The sequence below is a fragment of the Phycodurus eques genome, chromosome 12 (assembly GCF_024500275.1).
Source record: "Phycodurus eques isolate BA_2022a chromosome 12, UOR_Pequ_1.1, whole genome shotgun sequence".
NCBI classification, from domain to species: domain Eukaryota; kingdom Metazoa; phylum Chordata; class Actinopteri; order Syngnathiformes; family Syngnathidae; genus Phycodurus; species Phycodurus eques.
Genome location: NC_084536.1, coordinates 17,494,674 through 17,510,497, shown reverse-complemented (window position 1 = coordinate 17,510,497; position 15,824 = coordinate 17,494,674). Strand labels below are relative to the sequence as shown.

The following is a 15,824-nucleotide window of genomic DNA, read 5'->3' as shown; positions in this document are numbered from 1 at the left end:
TAGTCGGAAGTAAAAGGGTCATATGAAGTTAGGCGTGTCTATTTATCTAAGGGAGTGTTACTTAGGCTTTGATTTACTGTGGATCCTCTCACATTACTGAAAAAGTGTGCTTTCGATTTAAAAAAAACAAAAAACAAAACTCCAATGATTAATATGTTTCAGGGTGTAGTGATCACGCAAGGCCTAAAATTGAATTTATGTGAGCTAATGTGCCCAAGTATTCCACTGTTATTTCCATACTACTAGTGTGTTTTCTTCTGTATTTGTTTTACATCTGCAGTCCTTTCCTCTGGGTCAATGTTGTGAGTACTGGGTGGAGTTACCCGCTGCGGCTTCTCCTTTGTTTACATCCTTCCATGCTGTAGCGATTGGGAGGTCATGGGTCATTGGTTTAATTGCCTCATTCTGTCGCTTATGTTGTGACAGAGCAAGCGTTATCTGCAGCCACATTACGCAGGACGTTTGTTTCCTCCAAGGTTCCACGTCGAGGCAGGAACATTTAATGGAAACCCGGTTCTGTGCTTTTACCTCAGGAAATTAGACTTTTTGAGCATACTAATAGTGCTCAAAGACTGTATGTCCTTGCGAAGGAACCTTATCAGATGTATAAATGGTGGAGTATGAATTTTGTTTTCACAGCTGTCCTCTAAAAGAAAAGGACATCTTTTTGTCACTGGCCATGACTCTTACACTTTTTTTACGATGGTGTAGTCACAGTGTATAAAAGACTGAGTGTGCAAATACATTTGTCAGTTTAATCACAATGAGTTCTAAAGGGAGGCTTTCTCAGTAGCAGAGGCTTCACTTTTGAGAGTCAGCTGGCTGACCTTGAACGAATGGCAGTTTGGTGTTGGTGTATTGTTTAAAAATCAGGACACTACTAACTCCTTAAAAAAACAATTAAATGGAGGATTCTCGTATATAATGCAAGCGCCTGTTTACAAAGTAACACACACCTGTCGTTGGTATTCTCCACTTCCATCCATCATTGTTTCAATTGCCTAAATTTCAAAACTTATCACAACAGCCGCCCAGCATCCCATATCTCACTCACAATTTGAGAGTCAACAATAAGCCCAGTCACAGAACGAATTAAACTTGTCAGCCCAGCTACAATGAGTGGTGCCTTGAGATAAGAGTTTATTCAAGTTATGTGGTTATTTTAAATGCATAAATTGTAATGGGTTTTATTTTGTTTAGTTTGACAGTAAACCTAAACTACTGTAGAAGTGGCATTAAACAGCATAAGGCCTATTTCTGAAGAATTGTTCTACTGTATTCGCCACACTGCTGCATGTTGTAAAGTGAGTTGAGCTGAGTTCACTGCCACCATAAAGCGCTTGTATTTCATTTGTATTATGCTCACAGGTCAAAGCAAAATAATCATCTGAACAATGGCTTTTATCTCGACGAACTCTTAAGTCGAGTCACCCGTATCCCAAAGCACCACTATACTTAAAATCAATGTGAATGTTGCAGACACTTTTTTCGTCTCCACAGGCCTGGCAGCTAGACTCCCAGTGACTGTAGTGCAGCCTTGTCTTTATCTTTTCATGTATCATGTTTGAGCCTGCTGTGAAGGAATCATAGTAGTGCTACACACAAGTGGTACATTATCAGAGCCTGACAGGTGATTCTGACTTTGGGGGGGAGGAAACACTAGAAGCCCAGTGATTGAATATGGCATCTGCTTCTGCCTCTATAGACTGCTGTTAAAGTAAAGTTTTAGCAACCTTTCAGCAGGCAGTATATACAACCCCAATTCCAATGAAGTTGGGACATTGTGTTAAACATAAATAAAAACAGAATACAATGATGAAGGCACCATTAATGCTGAAAGGTACGTACAGGTTTTGGACAAACATTCTTCCATCCAAGCAACTTCTTTTTCATGGACGCCCCTGCATATTTCAGCAAGACAACGCCAAACCACATTCTGCACGTGTTACAACAGCGTGGCTTCATAGTAAAAGAGTGCGGGTACGAGACTGGCCTCCCTGCAGTCCAGACCTGTCCCCCATTGAAAATGTGTGGCGCCTTATGAAGCGGAAAATACGACAACGGAGACCCCGGACTGTTGAACAGCTGAAGCGGTACATCAAGCAAGAATTGGAAAGAATTCCACCTACAAAGCTTCAACAATTAGTGTCCTCAGTTCCCAAACATTTATTGAATGTTGTTAAACGAAAAGGTGATGTAACACAGTGGTAAACATGACCCTGTCCCAGCGTTTTTGGAACGTGTTGCAGCCATAAAATTCTAAGTTAATGATTATTTGCTAAAAACAATAAAGTTTATCAGTTTGAAGTCAGTTTGACAATATATTTATTGTCTTTGTATTGTATTCAATTAAATATAGGTCAAACATGATTTCCAAATAATTTTATTCTTTTTTTTATTTATGTTTAACACAACGTCCCAACTTCATTGGAATTAGGGTTGTATTTGCACTTCATCAAGGTTTGGTTTTAAAAAAAAAAAAAATGCTGGTTGGTGGTGAAGAGAAAGCCAATACAAGCGGAAAGAACTCTGTTGGTGAGTTATTATTGTATAAAGTCCAGTGTTTGTCTATTCCTCATTAAAAAAACTTCTACTGATATCTCTATTTTATCTCAAAAGTCATATGTTGGTGCCGTTCTTCTGTGATACAATGTTTGTACTCTCGCCATCTGTTTTGTATTTAGAAAATGTTGGCATACTGCACTGTTGTGCTGGTTTCTGCACACACACTCGATGAGTCTGAAGGTATTTGTCCAAGATTATCAGCCTTTTTCCCTTATTCAGTTTGAAGTGTGTTCAAGTCCATCCATCAGAATCCAGCAGTTTTATAGGGTTTTATGGCAACAAAAACAAAGCGTCATTTGGGCGTTGCTACCTTTTTCTCTACCCTCCCCTGACTCATGAGACTTTCACTGATAGTTTCCTCTAATCCAAAAGCTTTTTGATCCCCTTCCCCTTAAAACAGCTTGTGCAAAGTGCAGACCTCAAAGCATCTGGCAAAGGGTACGTGGCATTTATCTGGAAACGCATACACATTCACAAGCACGTATGTTCCCATGTTGCATGTATTTCGAGGCTATAAACTTTTTGGGAGAATTTGTTGCCGCAGAAGAAGGCTGGCTTAGTTACCATTGTACTGACTGTTTTTCATGTTTTACTGTACATTTATGGTGTAGACGTGTTTTCCATGCATATATTATTGCAATTATGACTTTACTACTGCATAAGCATAGGTTAGTGATTATGGCGCATTCTGACCAGGGATGTGCAACCAAGGGAGGCAGGGGAGGCAAAGCCTCACCTGCATCAGGAAGAGTAAAATAAAATATTAATTTTAAAAAACATAATTTCAATGTTGGTTCTCTGGTTTGTGCTTTATACTGTTTTTCTTTTTGAATCCAATAATGTCCATGATTTCATTGTCAAACTTGCTGATTTTGCATATTTGCATATATTAACACTCCCAAGTTCACACATACAAACACATTGTGGTGTTTGTCAAAACTGGTTGGGCTTATTGTTCCAAAACATTTTTGCTTTGGGGTTATCTATGACACTTTGGTGATTATTATATTGTCATGTGTTATAAATTAGCTTTAACCCAAATGTATTAATTTTGTCATAGAAAAAGTTCATCCGGTTTTACCGTTGCACTAGTACTTAGACTGTAAACCAGATATTTAGACTAGGTATTACTTTCTATTAAGAAAAGATCTTGCATAATTATGTCTGAATCCCCCACTGACACAGCAAAAACTTCACTCTCACAGCCCACTTGGATAAAAACAACACATTCGACTTGCTCCCAGATTAACTTCTCTCACTTAAAGCTCGTATTTATATTTCCCCCCACGATCACATGGATTTAGTGGGGTCGAATCAGTTAGTTACACAGTGATTTAAAGACTTGTGTACAGAATTAATTCTCCCGCAAAGACCCGAGGAAAATAATCATTGGTGTGAATCTGAAACGACACACAGAATGTCACATACTATCACAGCATTGCCGCCTTATATGTTGGTCTGATCATATACTGTATACAGTGTCATATAGTGATCACATGTATTTTGAAATGACCAAAGACTAATTTTGTTAATGTAGAATAAATACGTATATCTAATTAAAACCAGGGGGTTTCTGTCCGCATACAAAATATAACAATTATGTTGGAACATGGAAATGCCGTTTGGCCACAGTGCAGGGAGCTTGTTGGCCATGAGCGAAATACTTTTAAGGAGGCATTAAAGGTGCTGAGATGCTGATTACTAGGCGACCATCTGTACAGCAGGAGCAAGGAGCCAGATTCAGCGTGTGTGCTAAAATATGGAAAAAGACATTTGGGGGGTCTACATTCTGTCCACTTGGCCTCTTCATTTCATTTCACTTTTATTATGGTGATCATGTTTTGATGCATGATCTTCTGTATCACATCAGGAGGGGTGGCATTGAGACTTAAAATATCTTTGTTGACCAAATCTCAATCTCTATATTGCAGATTTTGACTTTGAGGCGGCAAGGAAGGAGCCTCTACCCTACAGTGCCTGACAATGCAGAGAGGGAGGCTCAGAGTCTGTTTGTCCAAGAGGTACACGTGTAGTTTAGTTTACTCTTAAAATGCAATATACTGTAAATAATAATTGTGAAACCATCACAGTGAGTACAGTTCAGGCAGTAAAATGTCAAACTACAGCTCTGTATGGTTAATGACACTAGTAAGGCCCGACTAATTGTAGAACTGGACAATTAAACAGATACATGAAAAATCTGCGCCATAAGGCTGTGATCCAGTCATGAAATGTAATCACTTTTCAAAGAGGGACAGTAATGTGAGTCACTACCTAATTTGTTACTTGAATTAGGAGTAACGCATGTAGCATGTCAGAGAACGTGAGGAAGATTGTTTGTTCCACGTGAAATATAGCTGACTCTCTCGCCTGCTGCATGAATGACTGAACTCATTACAGATCATTATGCTGCTAACCAAACTATTTATGTTGGATCTTTGTAGTTGTTTCTGTGTGGAGGGGCGATAACAGGAAATTAATACCCAGACGTTCAAATGTGTGGTACTTCTCTAACTGTCGTTGTTTAGAGTTCTGCCAGGGAGTCTTGAACATGTCTCTTTTTAATTGGTTGAAATGCTTCGTAAGATGGCAGAGGACGTTTTGCGAATGAGGTTGGATAGAGTTCACCACTTGCTTGCACCAAAAACGTGGCTAAAGCTTATTGCTAGTTTTAAAGCTGCAGCAGCTTAATCATTTTATTAGCTAATTAAACACTTGTCATTAAAGTTGTATATCTTTGATAATCTCGAGTTTATTTGTCTTTGGAGAGTTTTAAGAGATTGCTAGCATGCTAACATCAGTGTGCGCTAAGGAACGTAATGCTAAGCTAAGCCAGGTTCAGGGCTTTTGTTATTCAGCTTGAAATATGTAGTGTTTCAATAACTGTTTCCTCGGGTTAGATTAGTTGACTTTATATTTATATAATACTATCGGGGTGTATTTCACAATAAATAATTTTTAGCACCACACATTAGCAAAATGTGTGATGCGTTGGATGAGATCACAAACTCTCATGAGAATCAATTCAAATGGACTATCATCAATATATAATGATTACCGGTATGTAAAATAACTACCTATAGTAACTATACAAACAGACCACAAAGAAGATAGATTGGTTACATTAAAAACAGCCCACAAAGAAGATAGAAGATAGCTAAATAAAGTTCTGTAAGCAAATGCTGCTGAGGGTTTACCACATAGCTCTGACTCCAAGAACTATTAGGTACCATCAGCTTTCAGGGCAATGGTCACTGTTAAGGGAGCCTTGTGTAATGCCTCAAATCTCCCAGTTAGGTGTTGCTTGACACAGTCAGGGCAGCTGTAAAGATCAGATCAGCACAAGCCTGTTTGTGTTTCCGACTGCTCCCTGGATTAGGTTGCACTTCATCCGATATTGTAAAATATCTGTTGAAAAAACATCAGTGAGCGGCTCCTATCTTTGACTTTGTCCGTGAACAGATGTCTTTTTCCAAGAAAGGGAGAGAACGCACTCCCACTAGGCTTGAGCTGGGGGATGTCAGACCGAGGTGGAAACAAAGAGAATGCTCATTACTTTTTCTTGTTTCTCATTCATGCATTGCTTTTAGCTTTGTGTCGCGTTGTGATTAGTATTCATTTTTGGCCCTTTCACCTTGACTATAAGGCCATTCTGAAATGGCAAATATCGGATTATGTAGGTACGCTTTAACCTATGGTAAGCACTTATCTCAACAAACCAAGAATACCGGAATTGGAATGGTAATCATAATTCCCTTGTCATTGTTGTATTCAATATCAGAACATCATAACAGATAACAACTTAGTATTGTTTCCAATGTGAAAACAAGAACCATAATGCTCACATATCCAAAATCACTACTTTTCAGGGAATCAATGTCTTGCTTGAGTTACCAAACAAAACATCGTTCAAGTTGGTATTACACCTTATATTGGTATCATATACTCTTGCTCACCAACATCAACACAACACCACTCCAAAAATCATGTTCAATCGCTAATTTAATATGCACAGAAAATGCTAATTTTTTACAATGTCATTAATGCCAATGGTTGAACACGTCGCCAGCAACAGCCATCCACAACGAAGTCTGCGCATCCAGATTTTCAATCTTGAGGTGACATAACATTGCACGGCTCCAGCAGAGTGAGGGAAGAGACAGTGTTTTACAGCCCATCTCAGACAGTTGAGCATTCAAGAGCGTTTTAGTAGACGCGTTAATAGACTAATTAGTAGACTTGTTCACAGCTATTTTCAACAATTACAAATGGTTAATAATGCATAAAAATAGCAGACAACTTGGGGACAGACCAATGTTATCGATTTGTGGAAAAAATATTAAATTGACCATATTTGGACATCCAAGGTTTCCGCCCGACAACGACAAGATGTACCAAAGTGAAAAAGTCATCATGTCACCTTTCAAACATTATAAATTCTCAGATTCATTTGTTTATCATACAATATATTTATTGATTTTGGTATTGATAATAGCAATGTCTTTCCATCTTATTGTTCAATCTTTGTTAGTACAATTCTGTGGATTTTCTCTGACAGATGATTGCTAAAATAGATTTCTCAATTTCTATTGGTTTATAATTTGTTTTAATTCGGATTTTTTAAAATGCTGTCACCCCTGTTTGGATTAAAAAATATATATATTTCATACTGTAGAAGACTTACAGGGTTTATCTGATTTCACTCCATCTCATTCATTACTATGATTGCAACTTTAGCTTGCAGTTGCTTTTTCAAACCTATAATTACAGTATGTACGCTGTGTGTTTTAAACACATTATACTGTATTATTAGTGGTTTTTAATCAGCTTTCACTATGTCCTCTCAGTGCATTAAGACCTACAAGACAGACTGGCATGTTGTCAACTACAAGTATGAAGCTTATTCGGGAGACTTCCGCCAGCTTCCAAAGTAAGTCCTTACAAACTTCAGCATGCTTTATTGATGGCAGCAAAATGGTAGAGATGACATTCTTAAGAAAGATGTGTAAGAACAGCTGCTTCATATCATACAAATGCATATTTTAAAATAAGACACTGTTAACCTGCTCAAGATGGGTTCGGGCGGAGTGGTGGGGTAAAGGGGGGGGGGGGGGGGGGGGGGTGTCACAATATTGTAGTTGAATAATTTAAAGGAAACACCCCACACAAATAATTCCCATTTCCCTCCAGCAAAGACTGGTTTCTTTTTAATGATACTCTGGATAATTTCTGACTGAGTGGAAACCACCCTCATTGTCGGGATATTGTGTCACTAGCCTGCCTCTTCCCTTAAGAGTATCACTCTTACATTCATATTTATTGAATGCATTGTTGATGACCTTCGCATGTCCGCTGTTGCCAAATGCTTGACGCTGCGCAGATAGTCAGGAAGTTAAAACAATGCACTGTGACGTGGGTTTCCCGTTAAAAACTTCACATGAAATCCTCATCAAGTGATTCTCTGTAGTACTTTTCTTTTTTCTTTTTGTTTACTCTCGTGGACAGAATACACCCTGGCATGTTGCCATGAATAATCTTAGCTCGAAATGCATTTCCCAGAGTGGGCTGCTTTCTTATAACTGCTTTTCGGCAGCTGCACAGCATCCAAATAATTTATGGAGTCATTAGCTCAACACATAAAACAACAAATGGCCACCACTATGTATTTAAAATCACAATCCTATTTTAGTTACATTGTTCAGAATTTCACCTAGGTTTGTCTTGGTGTATATGTATTTATAATACTTCACAATTTACAGCAAAGTTTCCAGGCCTGACAAACTGGCAGTCCATGTCTTTGAAGTGGATGAGGACGTTGACAAAGACGAAGTGAGTTTCTGTAATTGTTTTATTTATTTATTTTTTACTAAATTGATCATTTGAATTGCACTTGAAAAACATACCTATGTTTATGGCAGAAGTTAATTTATTTGTGCATTTCTATTCAGGTGTCACTGTTTTAATAGACAATGTTACTATCGCTTAGAAATCAAGACAGACACAATCCAGCATGCTGGTTGACCTCCCAATATTTTCCCCTAACGAATAATGGAAATGGAAATGGAAATAATCCATTCCTGTTTTTCCTCTCTGAAGGAATTTCCAGACGATAATAGGTTGCATTTCCCCAACACTAACTTCTTTGTAATTACAGCAAAATATAGTGTTTTGTTGCAAAATATAGTCTGGCGTGTTTGTGGTAGTGTTGCACCAGGACTCAACATATTTTGGAAAGCATTGTTCGGGGTGGGGGGCGGGGGGTTCTTAAGATATTACTGACCACATACATCTGGAGATTAGCCTACTTTTTTTTTTTCATAACATTGTGGATGTTTTCCTTCTTTATTCTCCTGAAAATATATTAATTCCATTCCATATTCAGCCGGTGACCAGTCAAAGGTATACAGTACACCGCTTCTTGCACAAAGTCAGCAGGGATAGGCTCTAGTTTACACTAATGAGGAAAACATATATAAAATGGATGGATAGACATGACTAAAAACAAGGCGGGGACATGGCAGGAGCTCAAATGATATGACACACCTATAGTAATAGTGTGTGCCTTGAAAGTACGCATCCAATAGGAAAGTAGATGGTCTTTTGCTACATTCATATACCTGTTTGTTTGATTAGTCTTTTTCCTTTTCTGCTAAACATCTGTCACTGACACTCAATAAGACATGACAGCATTTAGGCAATTTAAATCTACCATGGGCCGAGTGATTAGCACATCTGAATTACAGTTACAAGGTTATGGGTTCAAATCTCAGCTCCTGCCTTTTTGAGTGGGGTTTCCACATTCCCCCGTGCTTGCGTGGGTTTTCTGTGGGTACCCCACCTCTTCCCACATTTCCCAAAAAATATGTCTGTTAGGTTAATTGAAGGTTGGCCAGCAGCCAGTCCACTGAGTTCAGGGTGTACCCCGCCTCTCTCCCAAAGTCAGATGGGATAGGTTTCAGCTCATCCGGGACCATAATGAGGTTGCTCTATAGAAAATTAATGGGTGGAAATCTTACCATAAAACCCCCCAAATAGACCACCTTTCTTTTCACTTGGGGTCAACACCCCAAGTGAAAAGAAAGCTCCTGCCATTTCCCCACCTTTTTTTTTAGGAGCTAATTCACGTCAAAGGAAATGAACCCACTGATTTGTTTGCCTCTCGGGTGTTGTCTAGACACTGACGAGGACAATCAGACCGTGAACTCTTCCAGATGGCTTGTGGATTTCTCCATTAGGACCATTAGAAATATCATGCCAGCATTTTAAAATACTTTTTTTTCTGTGCCATGAGCCTGAGGGAAAAAAGGGAGAAAGAGGAGGTGATGTTGGACCAGAACGTCAGCATCTTGAAAGGTCGTTCAAGCTTTGAAGTACCTCCAAGTGTCGGAAAAACAGTTTCTCACTTCTAAAGTTACTGAGGCGTAATATCAATGCAAGGATGATCTAAACCAGGACTGACTGTGGAGATCGTCCTCCCTTCCCCCACCTCATTCCTTCCCCTGTTGGTTTACTGTATTCCTAAAGATCTTCATCACTGATGTAACTTTTGAAATGTCTTCTGGCAAAGGTCATAGTTTCCTACTGCCCCACCTCTGAAATGTGCAAATAACCTGAGCTGAATCACGATCAAGATCTCACTATTTATTTGGGCTAACATGCAAAGTTTGTTTCATGTTCTCCTGCCTGCTTATTTGGACAGAGTCAGACCCACACCACATTGGACTCTGTGCCGTCTCAAAGCCAGAGATCACAGGGTTTCTGCACAGTGAAGCAGTTCTTTGGCAGACTGGCTTATTAGCATCCGTGATATAATGTCCTCATACTATACTATTGTTTAGCCTTCATTATTTTGCCTGTAGTACCAGTCATTTGGGCTATGTTCAAACAGATAACAGGTGATCCATTCCTGACTCTACTTTTTCCCTTTCAGTATTTATTACAGAGCATTTTAGAAGGGTTGAGGGGTTAGTCATGTTGATCTGATGTTTATCTGACTTGTTGTTACCTGCAGGATACAGCCTCACTTGGATCTCAAAAGGATGGGATCACCAAACATGGTTGGCTCTATAAAGGCAACATGAACAGTGCTATCAGTGTTACCATGAGGGTAAGAAGGGGATAAAACTGTATTTTCAAAAGCTTTGTGTTGAGTGGATCGGTGCCAAAAGGCCATGAGCCTAGCTCATGAGGAAAGTACAGTGGTGCCTTGCGATACGAGCCGTCATTCGCCGGATTTTTTTACTTGCACTTGTGAGCACAGACTTGAGATACGAGCGCTGTATGGTGGCAGTGAACTCAACTCACTTCACAGTCCGCAGCACTTTGACAAATAGTGAACAGTTGTTCAAAGAAAAGGCTTCTAGCTGTTTATTGCCACTCACATTTGAAAGTTACTGTCAAACTAAACAAACAAAGACAATTACGCCTTGTATCTTTAAAATAATCACATAGCTCAGCCTTTCAGTCTGTCTTAATGCTAACGCATTGCTAGCACTTGGCTCAGAGATGCATCTTTTTATGATTGTGAACTGGATTTTATAGCTAAGGTGCACACTATTTGAAGAACAATGAACACAATGAATGTCATAGCTAAACACAAGTCTCTTTTCTTATCACATTAGTCGTTCAAGAGAAGATATTTCCATCTGACACAGTTGGGAGACGGCTCTTACAATTTAAACTTCTACAAGGACGAGAAGATCTCTAAAGAGCCCAAAGGAACCATTTTCTTGGACTCCTGCATGGGCGTTGTTCAGGTAAGCCTTAGTTATAAGACTGTTTTGAGCTGTCAAACCACAGTGACCCTGAACCGAGGCAGCGCAGGATTAAAATACAATTTACCAGAAGTAAAAGATTGTCACTACTGATGTATCCTCCAGTTTGCAGGAAATAACTCCAAACCTAATTGCGCAAACACTGATGTGCTGCCACCGCAATTCTCTTTGCTGTTAATTTGTGCGCAGAAACCTGAGTAGAATCTGGACAAACTTTTACTCCACTTTACTGCCGACTGTCAGCTGATAAAACAAGGTGAATGGTGAAGTCTCACGTCCTTACAATCATTGCCACATGTTCACATCTGAATGAAGGCGGAGACTTGCTGTGTGTATTATCGTATGTCATCTCAGAAGATAAACTGGGCCCACTCTGACCCAATTTGCTCTATCGATGTCTACTGGGGAACACATGATGATGGAAGGTCAGGTGTTGGGCCTGGGAAGGAGTGGGGGAGGCTGCGCTTTTTTTAAATGAATATTTTGTTTATGAATGCTGTTGATTGTAAGAATTTACCTTCAAGTTCAGAAAAGTTCACACAGTGGCAGGCTGTGCATTTGTTACCTGAGCCTTAGTATGGTTTTCAACAGGTAAGCGTGGAAGAAGGTCTGTTTCTTAGATTTACTGTGAAATTCAGGTTTGTAAACCACTGATTGCTAAAGAATAAAAAAAGCTAGAGACACTTTTTTTCCTGGTGAAAGAAGAGAATATTCTCTTTCTTTTGGTAGGTGTTTATATTGTCACAGAACACTATATTCTGTGAGTCTTGAAAGATCAGTCAAAATTCCTTGTGTGTTTTGGACATACTTGGCAAATAAAGATGATTCTGATTCTGATTCTGAAATGCTCTAAAATGGCTGTCAGTAAGGGGATTATCCATTCTAAGCATATGCTTTGCCCTACTGCTCAATGCAAGGTCGATATAGACATGCTTGGATGAGTCTGCATCGTGAAGAACAACTTGAGACCTTAACTCCATCAATCAGCCAAGCCCTCTCTCAGGTCCAACATCAACGGCGTCTGACCTCACAACCCCATTATTCTACCATGTTTACCTCCGATATAGTCAATAATCACCACAGGCCCACCAGTGTTTTCTAAACTGCTGCGGTAACGTTGATAATATGATATACAGTCAGCAAGCAGTGGTCTGAGTATGAACCTGCACATGTTTAACTATGTAGCCGCAATGGCATTTGGAGTGACATCATGCTGAGGCTCAAGCTGCTTCTGCACTTTAAGAGGCCAATACACTTATATACATATTTATATTAAACCACATCAATAACTGAATCCACTGTTTAAAGAAAGAGTTCTAATAACGCTGAGAAGTGGAGTCATAGCCTTCTAGCTGCTCTATCAGATCATTAAGTCAGTTTATGAAAGCCCCGCTTTTATTTCTCTACTAAACACTCCTCCCTGTGTTTATTCAGCAAGCAAGCCTGGAGATAATATCCAACCACCCTCACCTCTGCTATCACTGCCTTTCTGTTATCATAACACGTTACAACCACTGCACTGCAGTCCAAAACACAACAATCCACGGAAGCCTCATAGCAATTCGTTGTATTTTTGTCTATCTTACGTTGCGCGGTTCACGAACTGCAGACCAGTCAGTCAGCAGTTTTGTTTCCGAATCCCTGCAGAGACGGTGACATCCCTCCTCCAGTGTCACATTGAGATGTAGATGGAAAAAGTCTTCCATTCTTAAATCGCCCTGCCCATCTGATTTCTGTGACAGCTTACATCTGGGTCACCCCTCTTTCCAAAAAGTGACTCACATGCTATAGATGGTTCGTGCAGACTTAGTTGACTAGTTCAGTCCAGGGAGTGTTTGATTTAAAAACTCTTAGTGTTTCTGTTGATTTTTGTTGCTTGGCATTAATGATGACGTGAGCATTAAAGTGAAGCAAAATGCTGTTTGATAAGGTCACGATCTATTAGAATCAAATGTTTTCTAGTTATGGAGTATAAAGGTCATGGTCACATCTTGATATCTAATATTACATTATAAATTAACAAAATCTGTTGTTTAGAAAAGGTGCTAGAAAATATTATTTTTCAATCTTTGCTCTGACTTTTTTTTTTTGTACTGCAAAGCTGTCCGTCTGTCCTTCCCAAAACATAAATTCATGATTTTGTCAAATCTCACGCCATGCTGTAGAATAACAAGGTTCGGAGGTTTGCTTTTGAGCTGAAGATGCAAGATAAGAGCGCCTACCTGCTGGCTGCAGACAGTGAAGGGGAGATGGAAGATTGGATCAACACACTCAACAAGATCTTACACAGCAGCTTTGAGATCGCGATGCAGGACAAGAGGAATGGAGACAGCCATGATGGTCGGCATGCTCATCTGTCTATCCATTTATATCTGTCCTTTTTTTGTCCTCCTTCTGGTGTTGTCGTATAAATGTCCTATAAAATGTTGTATTACCATACCGTCTACTACCAGTTTTACACAAAGAAACAAAAAAAAAACTAGAGACCATTTTCAGTTGTAGGTCAAAAGGAATCTTTTAAAAGACATGCTTGAAATACAAAAGTTTTAGCCATAATTTTTTTAAAGCAGTTAGAGATTTATTTTCATATGTTCAAAGCTTTTTAAACTAACCTCCCAAACACCCATCTACAAATTACACCACCGTCCTTTTCTTATCTACCCACTGTATATCTTTGTCACTGTTTTCTTAACACACAAGTAAACGAATTTGTGGGGGATTCTAGGAAAGTGGGCCAAAATATCTTCCACACGTCTGACTTTCAGTGATTTATTGAATTTTTTCCTAGATGATGATCTTGGAAAATCGGACAGTTCTTCTGGCAGTATGGACAGTTTTCAGGTACCGTAGCTACTTTCCCAAGCACCTCACCACAGAAATATGCCCGATTAAAATCTTAATAAGAAGAACGGTATTTCTTAAATTTAGCTTCAGGAGCTTGTTTACAATTTAGTGTAATCGTAAATTTAACGCAGACCTCTTGTCATGGGCCTTTAACTTTATTATGCCAAAGTAAAATTCTCTGCCATTTGTGCTGTGATGCCAAGTGCCAGAAGATTATAAAATAGTCAATTTTTCAATGGTAGTTGGTGGGAACTTAGCTGGAAAACAGCTTTACAGTTTCAGGCTTTTGCTGCACCATAACCATTTGCACCACCTGAAACTGTAAAACGTAAATATCCAATTTCCAGATGTGGCCCAAAAATTTACTAATGATTAAACCACCTGACTGAAAATGTCTGCAGTGAGGGTGTGCCTGTTGTCTAGAAATGCTGACACTTTGTCCTTTTAAATCAATCTTTTTTCCCCCTCAGAGCACAAGAGATATAGAGTCAAGGATGAGAAACGAAACAAGATTGAAGCTTTTCACCCTTGACCCTGATACACAGGTAATTATGTCCAATTATTTTGATACATGCAACAGTGCAAATGCAGTGTTTGTAAATTGGGCTGCTTCTGTTCTACTCTTTAGAAACTGGATTTCTCAGGAATAGAACCAGATGTCAAGCAGTTTGAAGAGAAGTTTGGCAAGCGCATGCTCATTAACTGCAATGACCTCTCTTTTAATCTGCAAAGCTGTGTGGCTGAGAATGAGGAGGGACCAACAACAAACGTGAGTTTCCTTTCGCAGTAGACCACAAGTCCCAGAAATATAATTATCTGCACGACTAAATACGTAAGACAGGTGGATGGTCTTTGCTTACTGGTTTGCTGCTGAGATACTATTGACATTGCAACCAGAAAATTTTACCGGCTACCAATTTCGACTGTCTCCTTCGTTAGAAACTGTCCGTCAAGATCTCATTTTGCTTTTTCTCCAGTGAGACACAAGCATGTGTTTGTGTAGTTTATCACAAAATTACAGCTAGATTTTTACTTCCGTGTTTAGGTGGAGCCATTCTACGTGACCCTTTCACTGTTCGACATCCAAAATGGAAGGAAGATCTCGTCTGACTTCCACGTGGACCTCAACCACCCATCTGTCAGGGGCATGATGCCCAATTTTGAGAGACAGTATATAAATGGGGGAGGAGAAATTATCCCTGAAGGTCCACGATTGATCCACAGAGTGCCAGACACAGTCATCCGCTATCCTCGACAGGTTAAAAAAATGTTTTTAAAAAGTCTGAAAACATCTTTAGTTGCTATTTGAGTTGACTAATTGAAACTCTAATCGGTAGGGAGTGTTCTCTGTAACATGTCCCCACCCGGATATCTTCCTGGTGGCTCGCATTGAGAAGGTGCTGCAGGGAGGAATCAATCACTGTGCCGAGCCTTACATGAAGAATTCTGACTCCACCAAGGTATGGGCCGAGAACCCAAGACCTTATCAAACTAGTCTAAATTACACATACATGTTCACTTAAGTGTCGGGCAGCCTTGACCTTGGCTGTACTGTCACTCCTGTTTGGGTGATGGAACAATGTGTTTCCATATTATATAGTTGTAGACAGGGTTCACTAATTCCTTGCACAACCTGTCATA

General features: G+C 39.4%; 1 protein-coding gene across 6 annotated transcripts in view; it reads left to right on the top strand.

The window, feature by feature from the left end:
* Positions 1-15,824, top strand: part of LOC133410403 (dedicator of cytokinesis protein 9-like) — a 79,121-nt gene that overhangs the window by 34,286 nt on the left and 29,011 nt on the right. For all 6 annotated transcript variants that reach the window (XM_061691550.1, XM_061691548.1, XM_061691546.1 and 3 more), the window contains exons 3-13: positions 4,497-4,586; positions 7,413-7,495; positions 8,325-8,394; positions 10,577-10,672; positions 11,187-11,321; positions 13,505-13,679; positions 14,128-14,180; positions 14,654-14,728; positions 14,812-14,952; positions 15,229-15,441; positions 15,521-15,643. In XM_061691550.1, coding sequence (XP_061547534.1) covers positions 4,497-4,586; positions 7,413-7,495; positions 8,325-8,394; positions 10,577-10,672; positions 11,187-11,321; positions 13,505-13,679; positions 14,128-14,180; positions 14,654-14,728; positions 14,812-14,952; positions 15,229-15,441; positions 15,521-15,643 — 1,254 coding nt within the window. The remainder of the gene's footprint in view (positions 1-4,496; positions 4,587-7,412; positions 7,496-8,324; positions 8,395-10,576; positions 10,673-11,186; positions 11,322-13,504; positions 13,680-14,127; positions 14,181-14,653; positions 14,729-14,811; positions 14,953-15,228; positions 15,442-15,520; positions 15,644-15,824) is intronic.